General features: G+C 45.6%; 1 protein-coding gene across 4 annotated transcripts in view; it reads right to left on the minus strand.

Moving 5' to 3' along the window:
* Nucleotides 1-310: 310 nt before the first annotated feature.
* The window catches only part of PRKCH (protein kinase C eta), a 172,950-nt gene continuing 149,952 nt past the window's right edge, over nucleotides 311-23,308 (minus strand). For all 4 annotated transcript variants that reach the window (XM_085225804.1, XM_085225805.1, XM_085225802.1 and 1 more), the window contains 4 exons: nucleotides 19,363-19,501; nucleotides 18,270-18,458; nucleotides 2,309-2,452; nucleotides 311-1,318 (listed from right to left, as the gene is read on the minus strand). In XM_085225804.1, the coding sequence (XP_085081930.1) occupies nucleotides 1,172-1,318; nucleotides 2,309-2,452; nucleotides 18,270-18,458; nucleotides 19,363-19,501 (619 nt within the window). In that variant the 3' untranslated portion in view covers nucleotides 311-1,171. The remainder of the gene's footprint in view (nucleotides 1,319-2,308; nucleotides 2,453-18,269; nucleotides 18,459-19,362; nucleotides 19,502-23,308) is intronic.

Here is a 23,308-nt window from a genome sequence, read left to right on the forward strand (position 1 = left end):
TGTACCACGGAGCTACAGGAAAATCACAGAAATATCTCACAGTCTGACTTCTGTCTGGTTTCCACAAACAGCACTAAAAACTTGCCTCCATCTGCCCGGCAGACGCTTGAAGCTGCAATTGAAAAGAAGTGCCCCTGTGAGTAATAAGCCCTTAAATCTAAGCCAAACCAAGTCACCCTTTTCTCAGATAAGGCTTATCATTCTCTTGGGAGAAAGTCATCCTTTTACGTTACTTACTGGTCAGCAACTTCGAGGCATTTCCCAGCTTCGCAGCTCCCATTACAATAATGCTACAAATTAGCAATACCACTTTGGATCAAAATTTTAATGAGGCACTAAACCCACAAAAGGGGCTCTGTATAGCATAATTAAATAGAATGGGCCTAAATAAACAGTAAGGTTTTACTGGTTACATTATAGTTGAAAACAGCTGGGAGGCAAAGAATGGAGCATTGAAGATGCGTGATGTAAAAAGGCATTTCACAGAATGCAACACTGAAACTTTTCATATCGCACAAACAGTAAAACACAACGAGCACGTGACTTCCCTTTGATTTGGAAGAATCTGTGTGGGCACAGGGCACTTGTTTTTTTCCTTCTGCCAGTTAGCACAATGAAATATTTCACTTGCAAACCCAAACAGCGGCAAAGAGAGTTATTTGTCCTTCGGAAAGAAATAAATACTTCAGAAACAGGTAGAGTCAGCAGGAATATCTGCTTCAATCAGGCCATGGGATCTGCTGGATCATGGTTCTCAAGTGCTGGACAGTGCTGGGACTCCACAAAACAGCCTTGCAAACAATCAGAATTATTACAAGTCTGTTTGGCTCAGAGCTGCAAGACACTCGTTTCGTGCTCATGTCAACTCCTTGAATTCGCTGCAAGCGATGACATTCAGGCTGAGCCAAGTAGCTCAGCATCCAATTCTCCGTCTGCAGCAGCTATTTACAATATCACATTTGTTCCACTCTGTCAATATTTGATCCAAGAGATGAATAAATCCTACAAACACAGGAAGGTTTCAATTTCACATTAAGGTAATATCGACGGTGGTGCTTCTGTATCATGTAAAGTCAGTGCACTGTTACTCTTTGAGAATGAAATTTCTGGTAAACCTGGTTTTCATTTCATCCCCCCCAGTCCTCTAGGCAGCCCTTTCTCAGAGTCGAAGCTATTGCTGCAGTTCTGGGCTTGTGAATGAAAAGTTTCTAAATTCATCCTGGTTTATCATAGGAAGAATGCCTTCTTCAATGGGAGTCAGAATGGGTTCCTCTTTTATAAAATCAGGATCAAAGTTGCTCACGTCATCTTTGGATTTCTGTCAAATGGAAAAGACAAAGGGAAGAGATGTCACAAGTATGCATCATCAGCTTGATACTCACTTTGCATCCTTAGTCCAGTCTTTAGTGCAATGAACCGTTACCTCAACAAAGCTTACAGAGATTTTTCTGGGTCTGTACAGGAGCAGCTGAGTGCCCCTCAGAGCCTCTTACAGTGTAAAGCCTTTTAGAGTCTTCGCAGGCTTTTGACAGGCAAACCTCTCATTGATTTAACTGATGCTGCTGCTGAAGGGTTGCCTGCCTTGATGCAAAAGGACAGGGCACATAAATCAGTCCCTTTCCTCCAGTGTTAGCACAGATCAAGCCATGGATACACTAAGGAGGATCCCTTAGTCTTTGATTAACATTAAAAACCAATCAAGTGGCTGATCCTGTATCGCTGCAGTTCCCCAGGATGCCTTATCCTGTACCCACTGAGCTCTGTGGAACAGGACCAAGCTGCCCACTGCTGTTAAGAGTTAGCAGTGTGACCACAGCATGAGATACAGCCAGCCTAGTCAATAACTTCAAAGGCAGTGAAGCCATAGAGAGGACCCTGGAAAGTCTCTCCCCAGGGAAGAACATCACAGAGCATCATTTTGGACACGTGACACCACTGGGAAAATGGGCAGCACTGGTAGTGGGGCAGGTAGAATGAGGATTACTTACCCTGTTTTATATGTGGGCAAGGCAAAGGGTAGCTAGGTGCCTGACCTGCAGCACCTGCTTTTACAAACCTGCCTCTTTTGGCACTGAGCTGACTTTGAAAATCCAGCATGGAGAGGAAAAGCAATCTGGACAACGTCATTTGTCCAACCAGCAGCCAAGCTAAGACCAACCTCCTGCTTCCCAGACCAGAGCTTTCAAGTCAAGGCTGCATTTCCTCCTCTGCCTTTTGGATGTCACAGCAATAAACCTGCTTAAAAACCCCAGAAGAGACAAAACAAAAACAGGCCCCTTTCTTTCCCCCAGCCCTCCTTCCCACATACAATTCGGGGTCTGAATGGTGGCTCCATCTGGCGCTGGTTCAGCAGCTCCCAGTCCAGCTCTTTGAAGTAGGGGTGCCGCAGGATCGCGCTCTCACCACCCAATGCTGTGCTGCCCAGCCGCATGCTGGGGTTCTTCGTCATGAACTGCAAAACAAAAAGGGCTGTTTGTTTCCTCCTGCCCGGCAGGGCCAAGGGAGAAAGACCTATTAGTGGTGGCACAAAAGCTTGTCCTCAGCTTTCCTGTTGAACCCAGTTGCTGGCCAGACTTCTCGATTTCACTGTACTGGAACTGCATGCAAGGAACTTGACTCATTCTCTAGAGGAAGAAATCTGAGTGTATTTCTCCCTGGTCTCTTATTATTTCAGTCAAAACCTTGGTAACCGAAAGAAAAGAAAGTTGAAGTGCACCACTTGTAACGTTGTAGATGTTACACAGTGTCTGGGGTGTTATTTATTTCTGTATTAATTTCTGAGGAATACAAGCTCTCACTCAATGCTGTTCACCCACCAGCCAGGCTTTGGATGAGAGCCTGTCCTGAGCTGTGTCTTTTTCCTAAGCCTCAGCCCGCTGAAGCGCAGCCAGGAGCCTACGCTTTCCTTCCTGTCATCTTAGGAAACAGAAAAAAAAACAGTGAGGCATTGGCTTTCATACTTCCCAAAACTTTGAGCAGATGAATACTTACAGGTGACTGTCTCCTCCTCTCAATGGTGAAACTCCAAAAGAGGGTTTCCTTTTGTAACACACTTTACTCTGCTACTAGAGAAAAGAAATCTGAAACTTCAGCCAAAGCACCCTGATTTGCCCAAGGAGCAAAAGGAAAGCCATGGACCGTGCACACAGTGTGAGAGGGCACTGATGGCTGCCCTCGTTAGGTCCCAACAAGAATGATGAAGTGTGAGTGCTTCAGATGTTTCTTAAGGGGAAGGGAAATATTGGGGGAGGAGAAGAATCCTTTCCCAAGGCAGAAAAAGAGCTAGTGTGCTTGTTAACTTAGGATTATAGTCCTTAAAAACTCAGTAACACACAATCTTTTCCTTCCCTTCAAGTATTTCTAATTCGTAGGAGAAACCAGGTTATGTTTAAGCTGGGAAAATAGCTGCTTTTATTTGCCTATTGAAACAGCAACATAAAGCAAGCCCCACTCTGGTGGAGGTGTCCAGACGATTTCCTCGAAGATGAAAGAGCATTATGTTTACCAAATAGCTGAACCAGCCAAACCAGACAATCGGTCACTGTTTCGGGAATGACCAAGTCTGCTGCATCTGGGCTGTGAGGAAATGAAAAGAAGGGGAGATGCAGCAAGAAGCCAACTTGCTTCTGACTTCAGGAGCTTTTCAGAAGGGACAAACTCTGCTAGGTCGAGAGGATAAAAAGTCTTGTCATTCCATGCCTAGAGAGATGACAGAGAGAAGAAAGAAGACTGCCAGAGTACTCTCCAGTGCTCTGTCTGGGGAAGCCTTCAGAGCCAAAGATGAGGGGATATCTGCAGCTCAGAGACCTCACAGGACCCCAGAATCTGATAAATTGGCACAAAAGCCCAGCTCCAATGTGACCTCCCACCATCCTGACATCTCTCAGGACAGCTACTGCTGCTGCATTCCCTATGGCAAAGCTGGTTTTCCACTATCCCACCCCATCAATACAAGCACTGCTGAGAGCATCCAGGTTGTAAGAGCCATCACCAGGACAGGAACGAACCAGCATGGTTCTCTCCAGCTGGGGCGTCCACGTGCTCTCCCTGGATTCTTCACTCATGCAGCTTTTTCAGGGCCAAGCCAAAGGAACAGCACAACTTCTTTTTTTCCCTGACCCTTTCAACACATTTTTGTCCCTTCCTACCAACAGAATCCAACACGATTTGCTTCCCAAGGGACTCTGGCCCAAAATTTTTGTGTAATTCTGATCTCCAAACAATATTTTGGTTTCCAAACCAGAAATAGGTCCAACCAAAATCTCTCAAGAGACTTGGCTCAAACAAGCCTTTGCAAGTCTTTAACTAAACTTGTCTGGTTTGCAAAACATGCCAGAAATCTCCTGGTAACCCCATACTTCTCTAGAAATTTCCTGCCCAGATCTTTGTCCCCACAGATGGATATCTGCACCTCACTAGCTCTGATTTGCATTGCTGGAACATCTAGAAAGCTCAAACAAGATCAGAGCTCACTGGTTCTGGGAGTGGTAATGACTGAAAGAGTCCAAAAGACAAGGCAAAGAGGAGAGAAAAAGCTGGGAATAAGGCCCACATCCCCTGGCTCCCAACCTACCACTGGCACCATTATGCCAGGAAGCTTTTGCTAAACGTGTATAAGGAGAAATCATGTAAGACTTGATCTCTGGAAAGTTAACATATTTTTCTCAGGTTCCCATTCGTGCACAACCATAAGAGACCAAAGCCTAAACCAGACTGCTCGTTCCCAGACCAGTTCAGGGCCCTGGGATATAAAAGTGTGTTTACATTCCTATTTGCTTGCTTTGTTCAAGATGATGCCAAAATTGCACCAAGCTAAGGCATCCGATGCAACAAGCAGAGAGCCAATGTAAATGCATTCCTTACTGCTTAAAGCACCCCTTTTGTTAGGATAAGGATTAGCCAAGTGCCATTCCTTGAGGTGGGCTGTTTTGGGCCCTGAAAAAAAACAAAAACAAGAGTCAAAACTGCTTAGAGCTGACCAGCTAGCTCTAGTTTGTGCACTCAACCCATGTATTGAGAAACTTCAGCTGACACCAAGCATCAAGCAACTCTAGGCTCCACCTGCTCCAAGTCTGCTGTACAGAGAAGGCAGGAGGTGAGTGAACACTTCAAACTCACCCACTGCTGGAACACGTTCTCCCCACTGGCTGCTGAGAGTGATGCTGAGCTGCTGCAGAAACTCTCTAAGTTAATCCTCACCACAAAAGCAGTAAGCTGATGGATGGGATACACAATCAAGCAGCACAATCCCTAGCCACCAGGCACATGCTCAGTGCTGCTGCCTCTCTTCATCTGTAAAAGCAGGGTGCTAGAGTGACCCACCAGCACACAAAAGATTTTGGCGAGGTTTTTTAAACTCCCAATAGCTTCCCTCTCAGATAGTGCAACCCTCTGAAGTGAGCTAATGGAGTAAATGTATATCATGCACTCTATAAGGAGTATCAATGTAGCACGAAGAGGCTTCTCTTTCATGGGACTCAAACCCTAACAATCTGCTTCAACAAAAGAGTGGGATATAGTTTCAAAGGATGACCTCTTAATGTTAACTTCCACCCCTGATAAATTTACTGTACATTGTGCTGAGACCTCTTGACTGCATCTGTGCATGGGAACTGGCACTGCAAATGTTGCCTCCACAAGTCAGCGAAACACGCTCCCGTCTCCAGGCACCCACAGCTCCCTGTCAGATCACTCAGCCTGTGAATGTACATATAAGTCCACATCCAGCTGCTGTGACAGAAAAACAGATATCAGCCACTGCTGCTCTTCCCTTACATGAAATGTTCTGGTGAATTTTGGAAGCAGCAGGTCTGCCTCAGTAGCCTGGAGAAGGTTGGGCTGTCTTATCTGGGAAGAGACTCCAGTCCTTATCAGACATTCAAGCTGAAAATCAAACCGTGATTCCAACAGAAAGAGCACTGGTTTTGCACCTGCTGTTTTGTATGAGAAATATAAATTATATATGGCATTATTGAAGTCAGTTTCCACTAGAACATACAGCTAACCCACTCAAAGCCTACCCGAATTCACCAGAAATTACTGCACTGACAAAAAACTGGATGATGCAGTTTGCATTATGCAGGAGATCAGAAAGAAAGAAGAATATAATAACCTCCCAAAGCTTAAAGTCCACAAACTCTTCTCTCTCTCTACCTGAGGCAGCACTGACATTTCTCTGCTGCAATAGGGCAGTATCTGAAGGCCTGTCTCAAAATGGCTCTGGTATCTGATGGCATTTAGAGCACAGCAAACAAAGAACTAGGGGTTTCTGAGGAACTTAATGGCAAGCCCAGCTTTCATCTCTGAAGTAAGTACCTGGAGCCTGTACCCACAGCTACGACCATATAAGCAGCACCTCTGAAGCAATCACCAGAAGGACAGTTAGAGCTGTGTGCTCAGAGAACAGATGCTGCCCTCTTCCCAAGGGCAGGCTGTGCAAGGGAAAACTTTTTGGAAGTGCAGATCACCTTTACTGCATTCAGAAACAGCCAAGCTCTGGGGCTGGTAAAAGCCTTACAAAGTATTGGCTGCTCCTGGCATGCACAGGGTCAGACTCCTGCTTCACAGCTAGGCTCAGGTTGGGTAGTCCTAAATGTCCTTCCAAGTACAAATCTCCAGTGTTTTTGCAGGTGGTGAAAGAAGATGTTCTGCAGAAAGTTTTTCATGGCAAAATGTAATCTCCCAGTGTTTATTATCTCTAATTTTGCACGATTATCCAAAATCCATAACGAATGTCACCGTCTGGTATGCTAAGTCCAATGAAGAAACACAGAAAAGTCCAACAGTAACACTAACAAAGCAAACTAGCAATGTTCCTTAGCAAAAAGAAACACATCATCACCAAAAATCAGAAGGCCTCCCAGCAAAATCAATAGTAAGTCAACCAGTGTTCAGCTTGAACTTGGCCACCGGGCCTTGGCTATGATCACATCCAGCGACAGGGAGTGCAAACAGCACCCCTGGGCTGGGTCCCTAAGGGCACAGTGGAGCAGGGCTCTCACTGACCTCAGCCAACCCCTCAGCAACAGCACAGCCAAATCCAGCAGCAGGAAAGAGCCAAAAACATGACTTCATGAAACCATTTGAAAAACATTTACTGAAAGAAAACGCAGCAAGTCACAACAAGAAGTGAAGAGGTGGAGATTAGCCCTCGTGTGAAGTTACAAGGAAAAAATGCAGAAACAGCAGTGCCAAGCAGTGGGAAAAATCTGCGTCAGCCCTGGGAGCTCAGCCCATGGCAGGTGAGGGAGTGCGGCGGCTGCCGGGGCACAGGGACCCACGTTGCTGGGACCATGCTGGGAAGGGTTGGAGTCCCCAGCTGCAGGACAGGGCTGCACTGTGCTTCTCCAGCACTGCCCACGTGCTGTGATGCAGCTCCCGTCTCAAGAGGCAGCGTGTGTAAATGAGTGCAATGGCTTGGAGGTCTGTGAGGTGATGTTTGTACAAGGCAGATGTTTGTAGGTGCTCATTTCCTAGAGTTTACAGTTTCCCACTCTCAATAGTGACATTCTGATAGGATTTTATGTAATTCATTTGCGTGCTACTTGCGTCAGGATAATTCATGCTGTGAGTAATATTACGGTGAATAGATTCCATGAAGTTCCTTCATGTTCTAGGAAAGCAGCAACAAACCCAGACTCCTCCACAGAAGAAATGCTCGAGGAATACAATCATTCCTTTCACATTGTCAGCCATCTGGAAGAGGAGTCCATTGTTATTTCTTGTGTTAAAGAACACCTTGGATGTGCCAGCTCCCCCCAGCACTCTGTTGCTCTTGGCAGAGTGCATTCACCTTGAAAGAGAAAGCACTGCCCCCGAGCAACGCATCTGTTAAATGCAAGCCCACAGTATTCCCCATCTTGCAGACTGGCAGGACAGAACCAGAGGAACTCCTGCTCTACTTTGCTGAGCCCAGGGCAGCCTGCCGTGGGTATGAGAGCAGATCTTCAGTCCCACCTCCTCACCATGACAACTTCCATTTGCCTCAAAATCGTCTTTACAGAAATACAGAATCGCAGAACCACAGAAAGGTTTGGGTTGGAAGAGACCACCAAGATCATCCAGTTCCAACTCCCCTGACGCAGGCAGGGTCGCCAACTACTACATCAGGCACCAGCCCAGGCTGCCCAGGGCTCCATCTGTGGCCTTGGGTTCCTCCAGGGATGGGGCACCCACAGCTCTGGGCAGCAGTGCCAGTGCCTCACTGCCCTCAGACTGAAAAATTTCCCCAACATCTAACCTAAAGCTCCTCTCTTTTAGTTCAAAACCACCTCCCCATCCTAACAGTATCCACCTGTGTAAAAGTCGATTTTTAGTTGATTTCTTCAGGATTGTGCACATGCAATGATCAATCCTGAGCTGTTAGAAGCAAGAGAGATTTGCCAGTTCATGGCATTAGCTTTTCCTGCCTGTTGGTGCTCCTCGTGTTGCTATCCAAGTGCAGACCAGCAGCAGAGAAGGTTAAGGCCCCACAGTCTCCACTCTAGTAATGAGGGACAGTGGGGAGATTGCGAGATACTGAACATGCTCGTGCTCATTAGGATTCATATGCTGAACTAACAGGGCAGAAATTAACTCAAAAGGAAATAAGATTTCTCAAAGATCCATTTGATCTTAGACAAAAGGGAATCATTACATAAATAGAGCAATTACTCTAATTAAGGGTTCTCTCTATGAATCTCCTGACGGAACGCTGCAGTTGCTGAAAGCAGTTTGGCTGTCCATTATATAAGGCAAACAGACCTGCAGTCTGAGGTTTCACTACCCCTCATCCACCTCTAACAAAGAGAAGAAAGATGGCTCTGTGGCTCCAGTTGTCAATGTCTGTATTATTTTTAATGACTGGAAGTCAAGAGGCTTTAGTATAGCAGAGAGGCTTTTTTATTTCTTCTTCTATTCTTAAATGAAAAGCTGCTCTTTTGAGCCAGCTTTGCATTTTGTTCTCTTGGGCAAGGCTCCTACCACCCTCCATTGCTGTCATACCACAGCCTGGTCCCACTGACCACTCTCGAGTGCTGCCTTAATTTTACATCGAGGATTTGCTCTGACAGCAGCCACTAATGGCCATGCAACATTTCAGCTTTCCACCCTGCACACAGCAGGATCGATTGCTAAAAGCCATGACTTGCACCACTGCAATCCACTGTAAGCTGGGATACGTGTGCACGTGGCACCATGACCCCATCCCGGGGTGCTGGTGACAGAACTGTGAGCAGGTGAAATCCTCCAGTGCTAAACAGGTCTGGTGAGCGCAGTGCCAGGCTGCAGTACAAGGCTGCCCTGAGAGCATTTTAAAGGGAAAGTGAACGAAGAGATAAAGACAGAATGTGAAGTCTCAGTTATTTCCCTCTCCAGATAAAAAACGAATGGGAAGGGAGGTAAAAATCAATTGTCAGCCTTGCTCCTAAATGAACTAAGGTAAACAGAGCACCTCACACATGGGAGGGACACACCTGGCTCCACATTTCCTGGAGGTTCAACTTTGCTCACTATCATTAAGTGAGACTAGGGCCAAAAATAATCATGCTTGAATAGTTACAAACTTCCTTGCTGTGTTGAAATCTGCCTCTCTGCCTCCTCCCACCCAGTTTAACTCATCCACACTAATGCAGAACGAAAAGGCCACAAACATTAGACGCAGGAGCTTTATGCTGGGCTCTGATGGTAACTCCTGACTTCGGTACTCATCTAATAAATAACACAGAGAAATTAACTTTAGTCATCAGATTATTTAACATAGGTTTGAGTCAAGATGTCACTCTACCAGCCTGTGTTTTGAGAACGAATGGGCACAACCCAGCTCCCACATGGGTCACCCGCTGTATGGGCTGCTTGGAGCTTCGATACCAAGCTGCTGTTGTTAAAGTGTCCCCATTGGATTATGGATTATGGATACACCACGGGGATACGCAGCTCAATTACTAAATCAATACATCAATCAGGGTAATACAAACGTGCAGAGGGAATGAGCAGCACGCTCATTAACAGACAGGGGCACGATCCCACTCTCCTTTTAACCAGCTCTAAGATCTCCCCAGGGTTCCACGGGAAAACAATTAATCCTTTTCTGATAGTCTTGTCAAGAGGAGCCGGGAATTTATTACACAAGCCTGGGTGGCCTATTTACATAGGGTCAAGTACAAAGGGGACTAAAGTGCCCTAGACAAACCTGTAAAGGCCAATTAGGAAAAAAAAAAAAAAAAAATCACAGGAAAATACTTCAAAGGAGCACTTTCATGGTCGTGGTTATATTTCAATTCTTTTAATTTCAAAGTTCCTGAAAAGACAGAGTGGGTCAGAAAGGTCAACGCTGGGAGGACGACTGGACAGAAAGACCTACAGCCCTGAACAACTGGGACAATTGGAGATTTACAGCCCCAAGGGGAGCGTTGGGACCCCCCAGTTGGATGCACTGGCTCTCCATGGGCAGAGATGGCCCCAGCTGCAAGTAAGGAGTGGTTATTCCCATGTCCAGGTGGGAGCCGGGTTCTCAAGGGAACTGTCGGCCCTTCCCCAGCATTACATTTTAATGAACTCCACCAAAACACTCTTGAGGGTCTATAATCACTGTGTTTATCTGTGGCACAGCTGAGCAGTCAGTCCAGGCCACAACTTTTAGGCTTGGCCACAGGAATTGCCCCTTCCTATGCACCAAGAGCAAGCAGAAAAAAGAAAAAGAAAGTGGAAAGTTGGCACAATGAATGTCACTTCTTTTTTTTTCTTTTTAAATCTCTGGCAGGAAAGAGAAGGATGAATCATAATTGCCATAACAATAGGCAGGGTTAGGAGCTTTTGTTGTGAAGCAAATCAGAGCCTGCGTGCTGTGGGCTTAAATAAGAAGCCAATTTCAGCCTATTGAGAAAGGAAAGGTAAAAGATCTGATGACAACTTCAAGATGAATTTGGCATTGGCAGGCTATACACCGATGGCATTAGCTTTCCTTCACAGTGAATTATTCAGAAGCAGGAGGCTATTACTGCAGGGAAGAGGAACACATCGGAAAGGAGTGTGATCAATCAACAGAAGAGATTAAAATCACTGGGGAATACTGATTGCTTTTTAAGAATTACATGGCAAAGGGACAGGACATTATAGTAATGGAGATGCCAGCTCAGGCAAAAGAAGTAAGACTTGGCCCTGTCACTTAACCACACCGCATGTTTATTGCATAAATGGTTCAGACAAGAGATCATTTAAAGCTGCAGAATTCCTTCTTGCTTGGGAAACAACCGGCTCCAGGGTCCTGCTTTTCCTGCAGAGGCTCCAGAGCCAACCAGGAAATGCAAGATGAAAGCATTTTTGAAAACAAAACAAAGAAAAAATGTTTACACAGATCCGGCATAGAGTTTCACAGAGATTCAAATATCTGCCCGAGTGTGACAGCCAAAGCTTAATCAAACTGTGAAAGGGATTTATGGAGCCAGCCAGCTCTGAAGGGATGCCAAGGAGAATAATTTATTGGAATATTTGAAGGCATTTTTAATATCTGCCTCTGTTAGCTGGCTCCTTGGCTCTGAGGATAAAGCAATGAGACCATCTCACTCCCTCTTTGATTTCAGTGGGTCCACCACTGTGTTGTTCCTTTTCCTTTTAATCTTTGTTTAAAAAACACGCCCAGCATCTGGTTCATTCAAAACCAGGTTCATTCTCACTATTCCAGCACTGCATGTGGAACAGATTATGTGCATTCTTCTGTCTGTTTGAAAGAGCCCAGCTCAGATCTGCAGGATGCAAGTGCAAAGAAGAGCCATGTGCCTTGTGCAGCAGCGAACAAGAAATGTCTGCAACATTACACCATCGCCACGTGGCTGCCTTGCTTCACATCTCCTCAGCATTTAGGTGAGGACAGGGGAGCACAAGCACCAAGGTCTGGCCTTGCTCACACTGCGGCCAAACTGACTGCCCAGGGCTGAGGGAAAAGGCAAGGCAGAAAGGCAGTGGGAAGCACACATGTATGGTGCTTGGATGTGCCAGGTCAACTACAGCAAAGGTGCTCTAAGTCATGCATCGCTTGCTGCAGCATGCAGGGAGGATTCAGGCATCTACCATGGTGTCTGAGCTGATGACAGTTCCTACTAGTTCTGACCTCCCAGCATCCGGGTGTGCTGGACTGCAAGCAAGCACAGCGAACGAAGAGAAGAAACATCTAAGAACAGTTCAGAAGACCTCATCCTCCGTATTGATGTTCAGGGAGCAGCTGTGGAGAGCAGGCAGCTTGGAGCATGTACATCTCTTCACTCAGATGTCTAAAAACTAGCTCTTTCTTTCCACTCCTCTGTCACTGCAGGCTGTTCGCTTAGATTATGTTAAAATCTGCCTCTAAGTCTTTCTGCTGCAAGAACCCTGGCCTCTCCTTTCTCTCCACATTAATGACATTTTCAAGTTACTTACAGGCTTGGGGCCAGTCTGGTTCAGCAACGAGTGCTCACCGTCCAGAAAACCTTCCTGAAAATAAGCTAAAGCAGCACAAAAGGGATGCTCACCAAGACTTTGGGTGCTCACAATGTTATCCCCTCACCATGCAGTTCACTCCTCCTGTAGCTCAGCTCAATCCTCACTTTGCATTCTGCTGCCATGCTTGTGTGGAGTGCCCTGGGGGTATTTGTTTTGTTTCTCCCCAATCTTCTTTCCTCTCAGCCTGTTACAGTAAGCTCTTGTAGCACAGTCCAATTCTTCAAGGGCTCTGCTGGAACAGTTATCCTGCATTCAGCCAGACTGACCTGCCCTGTGCTCTGGGCATGTGGGTTAACTGAAGCTCTAAGAATTACTTCACAATAGTGAGAGATTATTATCCTCAATCTGTACTCCCCACAGACTCCTGGATTTAACTCCTACACACAAAAAAATAATAGTAAATAACATTTATATCTCATTCGGAGTCATCGCTCACAACTGTACTGAAACAAAGAAAAACACAGCTCATTTTCACTGAAGAAGGGAAAGGAACACAGAACATTTAGTTTTTCCTGGCCTAGCGCTACTTGCAGATTTAGGGAAGGATAAAACTAACATACCCACACTTTTTCTACTATTATTTAACATCTTTCTATATGTGAATATAAAAAAACCAACCATCACTAAGCACTTCTACAATTGACTACTCATGCTTCCTAAGTCAACCTCTTGTTTTAAGGCAGAATTTGGCCCCATTTCCAGCAATATGCATGCTTCACCCTCCCAAGCTGGAGAGAACTTGTCTCCGGAGCCACACACAAACGATTACACACCTGCCACCAGCACTACATTGTTGGGAATTCTCCCGTGGCCCTGCCTGCTCTGACATTAAGTGACAGTGGGACCTAAGGCAGCTTTATATTCACTTCTCTGGGCACCAAAGGAATGACAAACTCCTACGGAAAGTTTTGAACGGCTTTTTTAATTAGCAAGCTGAACGTTGGCCGAGTGGTTGAGAAAGGGCCCCAATACCTTTTTCCCACTGAAAATTAAGTGACTTGGTGCCATCTGCACTACAACATTCCTGAGCAGCTTTTTTGCTCTCCAGAAAAAGCTGTGTGTGCTGCCTCCTAGGAGAGAGGGCTGAGTTACACTGCCAATGGCCTCGTGGTATTGAATACTGCTCTAAGTACTAGTTGCACAAGCAAGCCAAAAGAGCTAAGGAACTAACAGAAATCCTTGAGTTTCTTGTCTTTGGTCTGTCATGGGCTCACAGAAATGGGACAAGAGGCTTTTCCTTTTAGATCAGGCTTCAAGGCTGTCCGGAGGCCATGGGGTTGGATTTAAAGTGTGGCACATTCATAGAATCTTAGAATCATTAGGGTTGGAAAAGACATCCTCCAAGTCCAACACAGCCCACCCCACCATGCCCACTGCCCACATCCCTCAGTGCCACATCTCCGTGGTTCTTGAACACCTCCAGGGACGGTGACCCCACCATTCCCATGGCAGCTGTGCCACTGTATCGCCACTCTTGCTGAGAAGAAATGTTTCCTAAGGTTCAACCACTTCCCCTCCTGCTGCTCTCACACAATCTCGCTCCTGGCTGCTGATGAAAGCCAGGCACAAAATCCCAAGTCCCTTGTGCTCCAAAAGCCAAAATGTACCCATAACAGTTGGGCTCAGAGCTGGACCTGACTTCAGCTGACCCACAGAGCTCCACATCCGAGCTTGAAGCACTCATTCACAGGTGCTACAGCCCCTTGATGTTAACTTAGCAACAGAAAGGGAATTTGAAGCTAGGTTTTGCTCTTACAGCCTTAGGGAGCATGGGGTGGATGTTCACACCTCAATAGTAGTGTCAGAGTTCACAGAATGCCACATGAGCCAGAGGGGGGAACTGAACTCAGTGGCACAAAGCAGCAGAGACTGCACTAAACCAGAGCACTTCCCTTTTGACTCAGCATCACTTCCAGGCTATTATTCTCTAGAAAAACAGTTAAACTTCAAGTTTTGCTTTTGCATTCTTTTCACTATATTGCTGGTGTTGTTTCTTCTCTGAGATATGGATCAGGTTTCCTTTCTCAACTGAAGTCACTAATCCTTCCATCTCTCCCAATCCTTACAGTAATGCTCATCGTGCAAATCCTCCTGCATCAGTGCTACCCTGTGCTGTTCTACCTGAACCAGACTACTGAAACCACAGCCAGCTTCCTCTGCATCTTCCTCTTCTCTTGCCTGATGTTTATTTTTCACAAGAAAACCACTCAGGGGAATCACCCTTTTTGCTTAACTCTGGTGGTGCTTTCTCCAAAGTACTTGTATTTAACCAGTTGGAGGGCAAACAGACATCAGTCTGACATGTGTCCCCAAGAACACCCAGCCATGTGCCCAAGCCTCACTTTTTGAAGCAGTATTTCAGCTAAACCAGAAGCATTTCAGAGCTGACATTATGACTGGAGATTGGTACCCAAATGCTAAGAGACAATCTCGGCTTCACTGAACCCAGCTACGACAGGTTCAGAAACTCAGGGTGCAAAAGGCAGAGCACTGTTAACACTTCCCCAGGGAGATACAGCTTTCTAACCTGTGCTGTCACTTGGCTCGGAGAGCAAAAACATCCACGTCGCAAATCCTCATCCAAATTTCCAAACCTTTTGGCCAACCACTGCTACCTCAGAGGATTAGTCCATGGAGTAACTCAATAGACTTTGTCCTCCTCTCCTCATCTGACACCAAAGAAAATCCCTGCAGCTTTCCCTGTGAATTTACTTCCCATTACCCCACTTTTGAGCTCCAGTTTTCACTGGAAGGTCCCTTCCTTCCCCCGCCCAAACAAGCCACCTGTTACAAACACAGCGTGACTGCCATGCATTTGAAAAAGTCATACGTGAAGCAAGTGAAACACGCAGCCAAAATATCACCCTGCTTATGGGAAACAAGAGGGTTGTATTTCATTTTGTAATTCACTCAACTTAATCCCCAAGCCTCCAGCTGCCTGGAAAGCCACTTTCTTTGCTCAAGCACTTTTTGCTAGTAACAATTCACAAATTCAAAACGTCAACGTGCTGTAACAAAGCAAATCCCAGCTGCACTTTCACTGTAAAAGACACAGTCCAGCAGTCTCTGCTCCCTGCCTGCTCACAAAGTTTCTCTTTCACAGCCTCTTCGTCATCAAACACTGGAGATTACTTATCTGATAGCAGAGTATGTGAAAGAGTTTCTTTTACAGGCACAGATCGCATAGCACTAGGGCTAGTGCTCCTCTGGTATACATTTGTTGCTATGGGTAGAGCTATGGAGAAATAGAATTTTTGAGGGAGAGGGCAAGAAAGGATCGTAATCAAAGCAAAACTTCTATTCAGACTGAGATAAAGTGGTGTAAATCCATTCAGCAGTTATTTTCCTTTTCTGCAGATCCTTCCTGCCCACAAGCAAATCCATGCTAATTGGACTTGCTTGACCAAGAAGCAGAAGACCTCAGTTTGTGTTCACTCTGCCTGATTTGAAACCATTATTCCCTAAATTTCCCAGTGACTCACTCCAGTCATGCAAGGTACTGTACACATATGGGATCTGGGATTTCCCAGTTCCCTGCTCTGGTAGTACTGATTCCATCCAAATCCTGTTCATGTACACCGATTTAGCTCTACCCTGCTTCCAGCAATTCAGTGACAGTATCAAGGAAAAAAAAAACCCCAAACCATTAATAAACAGATAAAGAAAACTTCTTTTAGAGCCCAAATCTTTCTAATTTGAATTCTAAGCATGATCTCAGGGCACTGAGGCTGTTTTTGTTTTCCTTGGTACTGGTGCTCAAAAACACACCAGTAACACCCACTGCTCTAAATGAGGGCCTAAGAACATATCTTGGTCATTATCAGGAAACTGCAAAGATGAACAGGATGCAATCTTCAGAAATCAGGTGGTTTCTGATGAGGGGAAATTGGTGACACACAATTATGGTAAATGAAAGCAAAACAAAATAACATCATCATGAAACAGGTCCTAAAACCTATTATCCTTGTTTATAATGAAGCTCTTCAAGAAAGCAGGCTGATCAAGTGCTTTCTAAACCTACATGCACACATTTGTAGAGAACCTCTTAGTACCTACACCTAATCACATCTTCCTGGCAGGGGAATTTGATTTTAGTTTCAGAGCTTTGTACCACTCAAGAGCTAAGTGAATTCTCGCTTGTTCTACTCAAGGTTATAGGCCAGAACTTTCGGTGAGGAGATAATCCAATTATTGAGGCTATTAAGGCCTTAGTCTGCAACATAAGAGACCCTGGGTTTAATTCCCTGCTCTTCCATAGACCTCCCATGCCATGTAATTGCTTATTATCATTTCTGCCACCAAAGCAGTTTAGTGCTCTGATTTTCCTTACTTTTAATATCATGGCTTAGAAAGCACTGCCACAGCTGTAAATCAGGCAGCTCACATTCACTTTCTTTTGAGATAAACAACACAACAGTGATTAGAAGGTGCTCACACATTAATGACAATGCTGTATCTACAAAAAATAATATTAACATTAGAAGACTACAATAAGCAATTCTCCTTAAAAATTCTGGCTCCCAGATTAAAGCCCTGACAAAATCAAACTCTACTTTAAATGGTTCTTTAAATATTTAATTTCTCCATTTCTTTGAGTCAGCGCTCCACACGTTACCATAAAATGCTATCTCATCCAATTATTTCTTTGACCTTCTATTACCATTTAGTAGTACCAAGCCTTGAATACATCTGTGTTCGCAGTGCTTTGCAAGGAAAGGACATACTCTGATCCTTCTCTACACGAAGTGTGCTTAGAAATATGAAAAGATGTGATCATGGGCAAGAACAAATCAGTAGCAGAATAGCCAAGTTAGGTCTCCTGACTCATAGGTTAACGCCTTTGTCACTGATTCACGACAAAGTCAGGGATCTCCAGTACACTGGGAACAGTTCGTACATGCAGTCTGAAATCTAAAAAAGCTTCCTTCTCACATCACAGGCAAATATGTCAGACACAGGATAAGAGAGGTCCTGGGAAAATTCAGGAATACATGCTAGAGCAAGAACTAAGTGCAGTCAACAGCAGCTCTCCTCAAACTGTTTGCTGTACAGCCCCTTCCCTGCCCCTTTTTCCCCCAAACACACAAAAATCAGAATCTTATGTACACAGATAGGCAGTGGTCCCCAGGGGAAAGCTGACAGTACCAACAGTCAGAACAATGGATTATCAGGAAGTCTTCACTTCACTGACGCTTGAGTCACATGGAAATCATAAAATCAGTGAATGGCTTGGGCTAGAACTAACCTTCAGGACCATCTAGATCTAGTCTCCCACCATGGATTTGGATGCCTTTCACCAGACCAGGCTGCTCAATGCCCCCATCCAACCTGGCCCTGAGCACTTTGAGAGATGGGGCAAACACAGCTTTGCTGGGAAGACTGAGCCAGGGCCTCACCATCCTCACAGTGAAGAGTTTCTTTCTTATATCTAATCTAAACCTACTTTTTTTAGTTTAAAACTGCTACTCCTTGTCCTATCATACAGTCACTGCTGGTAATACTGCATATACCTGCTACTTCTGTTCTGGAAGATGACCATGTGTTGTAAATCATTAAGCCAGCAAGAGAATACCCAGACAGGCAGACAAGTACACACTCTGCTTGCCAAGTTGGCTGCTGGACCGTATAAACAACATAACTATGAAAGCATACTGAAGTGTGGCAGGATATTCTTTTTTAGTTTATCTTTCAGCCCAAGATAAGAAAGGGCCAGGGAAACCACAATTTCTGAGCGCCCATCCTCCAGCTCTGTTAACTTTTGCTAGGTTTAGTCTGAAGAAAGCCAGGACAGAATGAAGACAGCAGAGGGAACTCACCGCTTTGAGAATTGCCACTGCGTCCTGCTGAAGCCATGATGGGTAGACAACTTCATCGTTCAGAATGGCCTCAAAGAGGTCGTCCTCATTCTCTGCCTCGAAGGGCGCGTGGCCACACAGCATCTCATACAGCAGCACGCCCATGGCCCACCAGTCAACATCGGGGCCATACAGCATCTCTTGTAGAATCTGGAAAAGGGATGAGAATGACACGTCACTCCTAGAGGTTCCTAAACTGAGCCAGAGAGGAAAAGAGATTTGGAAACATTGCAGAAGTTCCTGCTGTGCCCTAACAGTTCTCTCTGCTATGCTGGCTGGATGTCTACATGAACTTATAACTGGAAACCCCTTGATCCGCATTAATTTACATCAGATCTATTAAATGACTGAACTAGCTTGGCTGCTCACTGGGTCAACAATATCTTAGAAATGATGCTAGAGTTTATCAGGAGGAAAAAAGAAATTTCAGCTAAACTCTCTGAGCCTCAGAAATGGCAGAGCAGCCATGTGCATGAGCTGATACCGCCTTTTCCTTGCTCCTGGGAATGAAATGCTTGCACAGCTCCAACAGCAACACTTTCAGCTGGAGTGGGGAAGGAGCATGAGTGTGTGAGAAATGCACAAATACCAACCACAAACAAAAATTAATTTGTTTTGAAAGGAGGATCTGAAACCCTGTCAAAACATCTGTCAGCATCTGGAGGGCAGCTGATCCTTAAAGAGGTGTCTATTAATTTTGTAATGAGGTTAGTGAATGACAGGGAAGGGGATAAGTTAGAAAAAGGAAGTGAGAAATGAGGGAGAATGTGATGTCCTTTCAAATCAAGCTGGGCCAGGATCTGTAATCTGTATGTGCCTCTTCCTCAAGTGTTTTTGCAGTTGTAGCTCCACTATTTACCTCACCTCTGCTTAAGAAAAAGATATGCTTAGCTTGGTGCCTTATGTTTTATTTGCACCAAGGACCAGTAACAGAAGTGTGCATCTAATAGAAAACCTTGCACCCAGCAGTCAATTAAGGTCTAACTAAAGACACTAGAGAGCAGACTGGCTGCTCGAAACTGACATTTCATGGCCAAATAAAGATTCCTCATACCTCTGGAGCAATATAGTCTGGTGTACCACAGAAGGTAGCTGTGGTAATGCCATCGTGAATGCCCTCCTTGCACATTCCGAAGTCTGCCAGCTTGCAGTGTCCCTCATGGTCCAGCAGCACATTGTCCAGCTTCAAGTCCCTGCAATGAGACAAGTTGCTACGTGCTTGGAGCAGCCCCAGCACAATTGGAGGCAGCGTCCCAGGCCCCAAAAGCTTAACTTGTAAACTGGACAAACCTCATCATCATTAAAAATAAAATAGAAGTAAAATAAACAAAAGTCATGCAGGAGGGGTTTTCTTTTGATTCATCTCTTGCAAAAGGGAGGGAGGAACAAACACTTTTCTGCCAAACTGCATTTAACATGGGTAGGTACTATACAAGTTCGCCCACATGGCTTTCCAAACACACCACAGGCCTGACCGGCAGAGCTCCTGCTCACTCAGATCTGAGGCTCAGTGGAACAGAGGTTGCCAGAGCTTCAAATTGTGTAACGATGCTGTGATGCAGCAAAACGCCATACAGGTGACACGCTGTGATTTGGCAAAGCACTGTGCTGGGGGGAGCACATCCTCTCAGCTCCTCAGGGTTTAGCTCCCAAACTTCCCTGTATTGGAGGCAAACTTGACTGATAAATTCCCCCCGCAAATTCATGAAGTCTTTAAAGCCTTCCCAGCTGCACCCCTTCCAGTAGCTAATGCAATAACCTATTTCCCTCTGTAGTGCTTGTTGGGGTGGGGGCTTCCTTGTTTCATACCTGTTCCCTGCCATGAGAGTCCTGGAGCTAAATGCCATCAGTGAGCAAGCTGCAGAAAGGCACATTTTCCAAACATCACCTGTAACTGCCAGGAAGCACCTCATCAAAAATAGGGCTGCCAAAATGACAAAGTCTTCAAGAAGCTTATCAGGGAGAATGCCTACAGTTGTAAGTATCGTCAGGAACAAGACCAGAAAGTACAGGGTCATCTGCAGACTTAGGCAATGCCTTCCTAAAAATACATACTAGCTCTTGGCACCTTTGCTTCTCAGCTGTCAGACAGGCTCTAGGCACCATCACAGATGGAGAAAAGCAGCTATGATGGGAGTGCAAATAGGTCACTTTTTTTTTCTTCACAGTTTGGAGAAAATCTGCATCAATGAGTGTCCAAAAACATCCTGGTAGTTGAGCATACTAAAATAAAAATTTATGCTGCTTCTCACACAAGATGCATTTAAACATCTCCAATACAGAATGAATTTCCAGGTCACAGCCCTCTCACAGTAACCACCTCAGCTGAGGCTAACCTTGGCCAAGAGTTCTGCACAGTGCTCACAGAAGCTCTGAGACAGGGAAGTGTTACCATCAACATTTTACTGAGATGGATGACAGACTTACGGGCCTAGATAAGGCCCATTTCAAACTCATTTAGGTGCCCAGACAGAAACAAAAAAATCTAATTATTTGAGGGTCTCAGGGCCCCTTTATGAAATCCATGCCAGAAATCTAATCAATTTTGACCTCTGATTAGACATCTATTTTCCTGGAATGGAAGAGCAATGAGGAGAGTGGAACACAGCTGGCATCTCCATACCAATGTGAAGATCTGTGGGAGCTGAAATCTGAGTCCAGCTTGATCCCACTCATCTTCTATGCTCTCAAAGTGAAAACCAGGTTATTGACTGATGCTTTGCATTAGCATTCTACAGCCCTCACCACCACCAGAAGCCTCTCTAGAGTTTGAGACAACTCTCTCACCTCTTCACTGTTAAAATGGAAACATCACTGACACACTGTACTATACAGAGCCACATCCTGCCCTAAAAAAATATGAAAAATTATTATTAGCTTCTTTTGAATGGTTGGGTAAGCAAGGGGTAGAGGTCACAGATTTGCCCATATTTGCCAGAGCCAAGACTGAACACCGACTTCCTGAATATCAGTTCAAGATCTTAACCATATGATCACACATCCTCTCTCTCCAACTTTAACAAGACAGAGCAACAGAAGCCAGTAAAAACCCCTCTGTCAGGATGCTGCCCCTCCCAGAAGGCCACTGCCTATCTGGTGGCCAGTGAAATTTGGACATCAAGGACAGTGCCCGTGCTTGTCTTACACTGCAGTATTTGCTCTCGGTGGGATGCTCAGCAGAAGATACTTATTTTTCTCCTTCTCTGAATTAAGCGTAACCGTTAAGCTGTGTGGGCAAAGGATTAGGTGAGCACAATGAGTCGTATTGTACGTGCTCGTCCAGGACAGTATGTCTTCAACAGCAGTTTACAGTCAAAGCTGCTGTTGCTCTTCCATGTGGTTACTGGCAGAGCAGGGAAGCCCTCCAAGCATAAAGGCAAGCCTTGTTTCCAGGAATCTGCAGTGATGTGGTTGAAATGCACAGTTTATTCTTGGCTTGGTGTTAAATGCAGCAACTGCCTTTTCAGTCCTGGGCAGGCCTGACTTTTAGGAGGGTAAACCTAACCATGTGACCAGAAGGAGAATTTTGGTGAACCTGCTTGGAGATCCCCCTTCCAGGCCTCCTCCCACTCCCCAAAACATCCGCCATGTCCTGAAGTGCTTAGGAAACATCTCAAAACACACCTCCGCTACACCTGAGCCAGAAGAAACACAGCTATGTACATGGACTAAATGAGGCTACATTTGTAGAGTCAAAGAATCACTACAGTTGGAAAAGACCGACAAGATCTCCAAGTCCAACCCCAGCCCACCCCCACCATGCCCACTGCCCATATCCCCCAGTGCCACATCTCCACAGTTGTGGTACACCTCCAGGGACGATGACCCCACCACTCCCTGCGCAGCTGTACCACTGCACCACCACTCCTCCTGGGAAGAAATGTTTCCTAATATCCAACCTGAACCTCCCCTGGCACAACCTAAGGCCATTCCCTCTCAGTCCCTCATGCAGAGCCTGAGGAGCAGAGGCAAGAACCTGGCAATGGCAGGGCCTGCATTCCCTGCTCATCGCAGCACTGAGACGGCAGGAGGTGCTGCAGGTGCAAGGCCTCTCTCCTGCCTGACTCTCTCCTATGACCAGACTTCCCAATGCTCTTTGTTGGCCAGGCTCCCAGAATGCCCCAGATAGATGGCCTTACGGAGCAGGTCTCGTGGGCTGGCCCCACAGCAAAGCCTGGCCATGCAGCTCTAGAGCAATTCCCTCCTGCTACGCCAGGCCCATCGAGCTGGGCCTTGGTTTCACTGTCTTCACAGACTGCAGCAGCCATAAGCTCTGTACTGGCTGTTCTATGCTGACAGCTCTCCCATGCATCCCACCAAATGAACAAGTGTGGCCATGTGAGAGGAAAAACACAGACAGGTTTCTAAGATTTACAAGGAGCTCTTCATTGTAGCAGCAAGGATTCCGGGAAGCTGATGAAACTGGAAGCCATCCAGCTCACAGGGCCCAAATCTACCTCATTTCCTTAATACTTGCATTTTCCATTCAATATTTTTAGCAGTTCCATGAAGCAAGAATGGCAGAAAGGTTCTCTGAGGACTGCGTTTCTAAGGTCCTTCTGGGGCTCTGCCTTAAGCCTTTCACTGGCAACCTTCCCCTGGAAAACAAACTTCATCCTGACTCAGAAAGGCAGCCTTTGTCTTCACATGCAGTTATGGCACACTGGGTTAACAGCGTCATTTTATTCTAGACCCAGAAGAAACGACAAAATGAGCTGCCTAAGCGTCCTCCACCGAGAGAGGTGTTCTTTACACATCAGCCACTTCAGTCTGACATTTGTAAAAAATGCTATTACAATTGCAGATGATCCAGGCCTTTCTGAGGCATGTCAAATACAATTTCCCAGCACCAGCGAGTTTTGCCAATGAAGAGGTGTTTGTTATACAAGTACCTGCCTCTTACTCTGCTCAGATTGCCTCACTCATGACTTAGATATATATTTTAAAGGATGAAGCTTTGCATTTTTTTCCTTCGTCTGGCTTCAGCACTCTGTGTTGCA

Source organism: Meleagris gallopavo, chromosome 5 (genome assembly GCF_905368555.1).
Source record: "Meleagris gallopavo chromosome 5, MGAL_WU_HG_1.1, whole genome shotgun sequence".
NCBI classification, from domain to species: Eukaryota; Metazoa; Chordata; class Aves; order Galliformes; family Phasianidae; genus Meleagris; species Meleagris gallopavo.